General features: G+C 45.5%; 1 protein-coding gene across 1 annotated transcript; it reads right to left on the bottom strand.

Moving 5' to 3' along the window:
* Positions 1-2391: 2391 nt before the first annotated feature.
* Positions 2392-7631, bottom strand: PDCD2 (programmed cell death 2). Its single transcript, XM_017669186.3, has 6 exons — positions 7252-7631; positions 6651-6890; positions 6171-6299; positions 4959-5062; positions 3745-3858; positions 2392-3049 (listed from the first exon to the last, which is right to left on the bottom strand). Exons 1-6 carry the CDS (start codon positions 7532-7534, stop codon positions 2891-2893), a joined length of 1029 nt encoding a protein of 342 aa, XP_017524675.3. The 5' UTR covers positions 7535-7631; the 3' UTR covers positions 2392-2890.
* Positions 7632-8749: the final 1118 nt, after the last annotated feature.

Genomic DNA, 8749 nt, shown 5'->3' on the forward strand with positions numbered 1-8749 from the left:
AAATTATCATTTTTTACTTATAAATTTAATTATACTCAATATTGCCAAGCATTTCTAAACACTTTCCAATTATCTTTTTTTTTTTGGTATCAATCTATAATTACATGAGGAACATTATGTTTACTAGACTCCCCCCTTCACCAAGTACCCCCCACATACCCCATTAGTCACTGTCCATCAGCATAGTAAGATGCTGTAGACTCACTACTTGTCTTTGGGTTGTTTTTTATAGTCTGTTTTGCCATTTGCAAACTCATGGTGCACTTCAGCATGTTCCTCTGTTCTCCGTATTTCCTAGAGAGGGGTGGCTGCATCCAGAGGCTTGACCCCTTTGCAAAGCCTGAGTGGCATGTTCTGTTGTGAAGAATCAGCTGTCTGGTTGTCTCTCTTCTCATTCACCTATTAATTCATTAGTGCATTACAAATGATGATCTAATTCATTTTTTCATTGGAATACTTTATTATAAAGTGATATACTTCATATAGCAGGAAAATGCTGGTTTCTCTGAAAGTTTTCAAGATAAAATATCTCATGAGTTCACACTGATAAATCCAATTCAAATTCAGGACTGCAGGGGTTTTTGACCAGTTTTATATTATGGATTATCTTATACACTGAGAATCCTTAACTTTTAAAACAAGGGATGAGTTAGAATATCCCATAGTCATTTCCTTTCTCTCATACATCACGGCCTTAGAATGACAAGAGTACTACCACCCATATGATTATCAAAAACGTTTTTTTCAGCTATAATCTCTGAATCGTCAAAAGACGGTAAGACCAGCCTTCAACGTCTCAAGTAGGACAGGTGAATGTGTTGCTCCCTCAGCAGGGGTGAGGTGTCAGGCCAGACAGTGTCTGGGGGGATGATGGCATGCATGGATTGGCAATAGTAACTGACATTCTTTGCAGAAGCCATTGGGCAAGATGTATTGATCATTTTATGTTTTTAAATGTATTTGACATTTTTTAAAAACAACCAAGTTGCTTGTTATACTCCTTAAATTTTTTATTTTCTATTTTCAGTATAGTTGCAGTTATTTTCAGCTGTTGCTAGGTTGTTGTAGCATTTTCCTTCCACTGATTTGGACTAGTCTGTCTCCAAGTGAGAAGGTCCTGTGAACTCTTGCCATTAGCTTTGGAATCTGGCAGTGAAAGATGCCTGAAGGATAGCTTGGCTATTGCCACAATGCCTCCAACATTGTATGCCTCGTTTGGGTCTGTCTCCAGGTGGACCCTGAGGAATGTGCTCCAACAATCCTTAGCAGTCAGGATGCTGGTCTGCTTTGGAAAACTGTTAACATTCCCTGACTAGTAATTACTCAATTTGGGATACGAAAGTCCCACTAGTCTGGTTTTCTAAGAGCCATTGAGCCTCTTACCAAGTGTGTGACTTGCCACCAGCTGATGCCAGCTTTTCATGTTGTGTCCTCTTGTACAGCACCAGCTGTCTCACAAGGTACAGGTGATTCTCATGGCACCAGCCTGAAAACCGTAACACCATTCTCTCCCTCTTTAAAAGCTGTATTTAAAAGTTAGCCTAGGCACAGGTCTGCCCATGGGAATTTCAAACTGGTTTCCCTTTTGGCGCTATGTGTAACTGTACTTTATATGCACATCTCTTTATGAATTACAAATACGTGATGGGTACTAACAGGCCAGGCCCTTCTAATATAAAAACAGTAAAATAGGCAAGTTGTCAGTGATGTTAGTATGTTACCTCCAATAAGATGTGCTTATTTGCACTGGCAGAGTGTTTCTTGGTTATCAGAGGTGTATGGGAGGAGAAGCTGATGCAGACTGGAAATAATCATGAGAAAGTTATTGAATCAGTCGTTGGTTTTCAAACACTAGTCAACAGCACTGTCTCTAGGTTCTGCCTTAGAGCTGGGCAGAGATCACAGAGTTGAGAGAATTGGGAATTACTATAATTGCAAAATGACAGGAGTTGGAAAGAGCCTCAGCATAGGAAACAGCATAGATTTAGGACCCACTTGCATAAGAAGCAATATTCCACACCTGAGAGCTGAGCTCAGGGCTTTCCCTCAGGCTGCTGCCTCCTGTGCCAGTCTCCCTAGGGAAGTGTGATGGCCGACTCCCCATCTCCCTACCTGGGTTCACTTCCCATGTATACAGAGGAATAGACAGAGAGGGAGACCGCTGCCCTTGCCTCATAGTTGCCTTGTGCCATCAGCTGACCAAGGTCAATGCTTAAGTAGAGCTACTCTTCAAAATCAGATTTTCTGCTCACCTGCCAACTTTGCTGCTGCTTCAGACACACAGAGTCCCACTCATCACAACAGCCTAGTGGAGGTCAGAATTTTTTTCCACATTCCGGGCTTCCACATCTAATGGAGTCTGATAATCACCTAATTAATCAGACCAGTATCTTGGGGTTTTAACCAAATACTGCATCCTCTTTATTTTTGCAAATTTTAGGGGGAAAATGCTCGAAGTAGTGGTTTGACTTAATTAGGCACAAAATCCATTTTTACTATAGAAATATACATTTAAGTAAAAAGAACATTTTACTTATTCCCAGTTAACCAGTTCACACCTAATGTGTATCTTTCCAGATAAAATTCTGTGTACATATATGTGTATTTTCACAAAAATACTATGAATGCCTTGGTGTCAGTTTAGATCTCTGTCTTACCTGGTGTCCCAAAAACTGCATAGCCTTCCACTGTACAGATGACACCAAACTTTACGTCATTTTATATTACTGGACATTTTGGTTTCACTAATATTTAGACATTGTAAACAAAGCCTACAACTACATCTCCGTACCTGTGTCTGGTATAATTATTTCCTTAGGACAAAGTCCTACAAATGGGAACACAAGGTCCAAGGGATCATGAGCATTTGTAAGGCTTTCCCATGGCATCGTCAGGGTGTGTCTGCTACATCCTGCTTCCAAACAAACTCCTCCGTGTAGCCTGTGCCCAGCCCACAGCTTTCAGCACAGGTGAAGATGGCCAGGACACCCCAGTCGACACTCCTCCCCAGTGTGTCAGCCTTCAGATAGCCGAGCAGCTGAGGCATCACCTGAGGAGAGGACGGCAGTTAGAGCCCTGCTTCCAGACACTGCTGCTCTCCACACCTCACCTGCACAATCACGGGTCCTGGACATCCCATCACCACCCTGCACAGCAGGGCTGTGGATGGCACACAGTTAACATATTTGGTCTAAAAATACTTTGCAAGTCTGGTTCTTCAAAGCCCCTTTCCACCTGCATTTGTTGTTTCTCTTTCCCATTTAAGATGTTCACAAGCATGAGACCAGCAGGTACCTTAATGGGAAAGAGCTCCCACTAATGTGAAATTGCTTTATACAAACACATTAATTAATGGAGCAAAAAAAGAAGGATATTGCTTAACATTACAAAGATGGCAACAGAGGTACTAAAACAACAATGTGTGGAAGGTGGGGGAAGGTCTGGATGGTATAAGCCACTATATTTAAACCTTCCCTGCAGAAGTCAGTCAATGCGTAATACACCAAAACTATTAAACTGACAACTATAAGAAATAGCATGTTATTTAGAGATAGAACCTGTCAGATAAAGCAGTAAAGGATAATTCCATTATGAATTTGGGCAGGAAACTGCTTATTTTCATTATAGGGCACCTTCTGTAATACATGGGCCCACATGTGTCTATTACTATGGTGAAGTTTTTAACGTTTGAAAACATGAATCAGAGTGATTAGATATTACAACAGTCCTTATTAAAGGCCATACCTGGAATTCAAATATTCTTTTGGCACCACAGGGGCAATCTGGAATATCCTTTTCTTGAGGGACATTTTGACCAGAGATCCAGATGGGTGCAATCCCTCTGCCATATCTGAGAATCTAAAATCAAGGATCAGGTTCAAATCACCAGCATCTCTCCTAAGAGATTTCAGTGGTAGTACGCGACCCCAGGATCCTCTGGAGAAACGTGTGCGCTCTCCCATGCCCCACAGAACTCTCTTGGAAGGCAGTGTGCCATTTCCCCTCCGACCTGGCATTGATAATGCCTTCTCCCAGCCACCAAACCAGGTACTTCAGTTTGTGTGACTCGGGGTAACAATTACATTTCTTAGATGGTAGTATGGTTAGAATCTGAGTATAATGAATTTTTTCTGAAGGGACTAACAATACTGTCTCCCCATTATTAGGTTCTGAATCCAAAAGGCAAAGTCTGTTATTACCTTCACACAGATATGATGAGACTTAAAAATTTTTTTAAAAGGACAAATATGAAAGACCACCTTCTCAGTGTTTAGGGCCTAGAGCTATTCCTTCCCTGAGTGCCCTGGGTATCTGTCTGACCCAGTGACTGGTTTATGGGAATTTAGCAGAATTCTCTTTATTGACTTAGGTTTACGGTGAGAGAATTTAAGGGGAATAATGGTGGTGGAAGAGCAGAGACAAAAGGAAACATCTGAGCACTTTGTGTGCCTACAGTCTCCCTTAATCCTTTCAACCACCCTCTACTGTTCGCACCAGGCAGAGGTAATGACAGCAGAAGCTCATTACATAACTCAAGTGTCCCGGATTCTTCCCCAAAACAAAAATCCATTATTCTTTTCATAAAACCACAGTGCCTTTGGGTCAACATGCCATTTTGTTTGGCCAAACCAAATTTCCATGTTGGAGTAACAGGCAGAAATTTCTTTTTGCCACTGGTGTCTCAACTCCATGTATTTCTAGTAACATCTCACCCATCCTCTTATCTCTGATGCCCTTCTTAGAAAATGAATCCTGGAAGAGGAGCAGTACAACCTTTAGTCTTCTGGTGACCACTGAAAGGGTCACATGCAGAAACAAATTTCCCTGGGGATCATCAGTGTGAAGGGCCCCATGGAACAAGCTAGCCTTACTACAAAGGGCCATTCCTCTCAGGGGTTATACCCCTGAAACACCTCCTGGAAAGAACACAAGAAAGAGCTATATGAGGGCTCATTTACCTGTTCTGGCTCAAGGGCTACTTTACTTTTAAATTTCTGGAAAATTTTATCTTCCCTGGATTCATGTTTTGCAGTGGAATCCAATTCCTCCTCAGGTGCTTCATCTGAAACATCGTCAACATAATCATTATGGCAACGGGACTTGACAGCTCACACATGCTGAGGGAAGCCAGCTCCTGACAACCACCTCAGCGTGCAATAGATCTGACAGCGAGGCCTCATGTCTCACCGGCCTCAATGTGACTCGCTACAGTGGGACCTGTCAGACCACATGGACCCCCAGGTGCCCCATAAAGCATTGTTTATTGTGTGGGCTGCTGGTGATAACTTCTCTTCAAAGCTTCAAACTTAAAGAACAAACCAAATTCTGGGCTCAGGACTGTTGTGTTCAGCATGTGACAGGACACCCAACAAACAGGATCCCCTCCTGTCACTACTATCCTCAAGCCATGTGAACTTCCCAGCCGGTACTCTCATTCAGTCATGACATGCTCTCTGTGGACCTACAGATCCTTCTCCACACTGACCTGGAATCCCAGCCGTCTGAACTAGTGCTGTCCCCAGCAGGATTTAGTCTTAGTAACATGTACCAAAATATGTTTTTGATATCATCTGAGTACAAACAATAAACTAGTACACTGACATTCTATTTTAAAATCTAATTTTTTGGTGGTTAACAGCTCAAATTCCAGATAATATGTGAGCTCAAACTCCAATTCTAAAACTTACCAACTTTCGTTACGAAACAAGTTACACCGAGAACGTCAAATTCTTCACTGCAGAATGAGGCTGTTTCTAATATACTGCACTGTTGTTGGGATATTAATGAGACCACACACACAGCCCTTGGTGTAGTTAGATAACTCAGTCTTTCAGGCGTCCTGTTAGACAGGCAGTGCTCTGAACATGGTCATCATTAGCAAAATCGTGCACCTAAAACTGGCCAGATGAGGACAAACTCCTGAATTAAAGGTCCCCTGCCACCTGCCCAACACTCCACTAGGCATTCTCATGTCCACGATCTCAGTGTGACAACCGGGTCCTTCCTCTGGCGTGTCTTTACAGGAGCTAGAGTGTATCTGGCATTTCCACATAAGGCACCTGCAGCCCCCAACTGAACTGGCTGTTTCTCTCGGAGCTTCTTCTCTGGACATACTGAGCCCTTCCTTCCAAGCACTGCTCAGTGGATAGAGCTCTGAAAGTGATTCTTACCCATGCTCCCTGAAATCTCTGAGTCGTCTTCTTCCACAGCTTCAGGTTTAACTTCATCTTCTGTTTCTATTACGATCTCAAATTCTGGAAAAAGGAAGTTGTGGTCTGGAACTGTGCTGTCCAGATTGTCTGAAACAAAGTAGCATTATTGGTAAGCTAATTTCCTAAAGTATAATCCACGTAAGTTTTCCTAATAAATATGAATATAAAATGTATACACAGTATGTATGTAATAATATATGTAGTTCCAGCATTCTCGGTCATAAATGAAATGCCTATTTTAAGGCGAGTCTGGGACATGACTGAGCAGGCAAGACCTCACAGCTCCTCTTAAATAAAGGTGTTCATGTCACCGGTTTCAAAAATTTTGGAAGTGAATCTACCTTTTCTAATTTTAACATTTATCCTCAAGATAAAAGATTTGGGTTTATAGACACTATGAAACTGCGCTGAATTATAAAAATAGAAGAATTGACTCACCAGATTCTGTACAAGCCTGCTTATGTCCCAATCTCCAGTCTAGAATCTGATGCTCCCTACTGCAGTAATGTGCCTTGTGACACCTGGAACATGCTTTGGGACCTAAACAGCCACAAACTCGGCAAAGGTGAGCGCCAGACTTGAGCTGTAGGCACACAGATTCTGTCGCTGGGGGAGGATCCTCAGAAGGTGGCTCATAGGAGTAAAAGTCATTTTTCCTGGGTAGCTGATTTCTAAAAACTAAGAGGAAGTAAGGAAAACGCTATAAACATTTACAATAAAACAACAAAGCAATTGCAATATTTAAACCTTCCTTCCACGCAGGATTGAACACTCATTTCTTAAGAGACAGAGAAGGCAGTTTTTGCTTTTGGGACGCTTACTTTCAGGAAATGGAAAAAAGTGAAAAGAAAAGTGAAGTGCAGCAAGCCTCCGTCTGGCACTGGTAACGGAGTCGGCTCTTTCAGACTGTTCTCGTTAATAAACGCCGAGACTCACGTCTGGGTGACCGCAGACCTGTGGGCGCCTGGGACCCAGCTCCCGCAGGAAGGACACTGATTCTGACCCAGCAAGACGCTGGGCGCCAGCGAGGGACCCTCACCGCGCAGACCGGCGCAGCACGGCGGCGCCCGACAGCAGAAGACGAAGAGGCCGCGGTGGAAGGCGTCGGCGCGGCTGGGCACCGGCGCGTACAGCTGCAGCAGGAAGGCCAGCGGGCGGCCGCACAGCGCGCAGGCCAACTCCTTGGGCCCCGGCAACCCGGCTGCGCCCAGCCACGCCGGCCGCCCGCCCACCTTGCTGGGGAACTGCTCGCTGCGCAGCCGCCACGCGGGCGCCGCCTCCGCGAAGCCCAGCTCCACCGGCCCGCCGCGGGCGGCCGCCATGGGGTATGTCGATGGCTTCCGCCGCACCGCCGGCCGGGAGGGGTAGTGGGGTGCCGGAAGGCGCGGGGAATGGCGGGCCAGAGGCAATGGCGCCGGAAAAATGGGGCGGGACTGGGGGGCGGAGCCCGGCGGAGGGCGGGCCGGCGACGCCCACTTGGGGGACCGGCCTTGGCCGTGGCGCGTTCTCGCTGGAATTCCCGTCTGTAGTTCGCACTCGGGCTCGGGGCCGCGGCGGGTATGCGGGAGCCCCGCACCCCCACCCCGCGGCTCTGCGCCTCTGGCTTCGGGCAGACGGGCCTGGCTTGCAGGCACTCGTGCACCTCCTCCTTCCGGGAGCGCGATTCCGCTGCCCTGAAGGATGATGACCCAGGCCCGCCGTGGCCTTAGGGAGGGGCCGCGGTGGCGCTGACGAGATCCCTAATATGCATAGGTCCCGCCCCTCGGGGAATGGTTTTGGGGTCAGAGTTCAGGGTCAGGATTGAGTGAGTAAGGGTTAAAGGTTGGGGTATGTCTTGTCAATCAATGGCTTTCAGCCCTGGGCAAGTTCGCTGTGGATTCAGTGTGACCAAAGAAATTGACAGCAAAACATTCTTTGGGGTGAAGGGGTGAAAGGGTTTTTTACCCAGCTTGTTCCCTGGCAGTAGGTCGAGCACTAGCATCTCTGCCTCCACCCAGAGCACTGGACCCAGCTCTCTATATAGCGCAATAATAGTTTATTGCCTAAAGGTGTGGAAGCGGCAGCCTAGCAACTGGCCAGTTACATCAACAGGTGGTTTAAATTCAGTGAGAATCCTGGCCATAGGAACCCCAACTTCCCCACACTCCACCCCTCCAGGATTCTCGCTTTACAACCTACACAATTTCAATCTTCCGCAATCATCCCTGTGCGAGAAAGCTGGAGCCCTGTAACCAGATTACACAATAGCAACAAAGGATAACAACAACTTAGAGATAATAAAAATTAAGATACAGCAAGATTTCGATACAAAAATTATAATAATCCTCAAGCTAGAGGAGGTTCCCAATCCATAAAGACTTTAGGGGTGATAGGACACATGTTTTAATGTCACCAACAGGTAAATCTTGTCCATCAGGTAGGATGCATGTAAGAGAGTGGTCCTGTGATAGCACTGTAGCAGGAAGGGGGTCCCTTCCAGGTATAGTATACCATGCTTTTACTCCTTTCCCCGTGGAGGTTACTGAAGGGTCTATATA

This window comes from Manis javanica, chromosome 13, assembly GCF_040802235.1.
Source record: "Manis javanica isolate MJ-LG chromosome 13, MJ_LKY, whole genome shotgun sequence".
In the NCBI taxonomy this organism is placed as follows: Eukaryota; Metazoa; Chordata; class Mammalia; order Pholidota; family Manidae; genus Manis; species Manis javanica.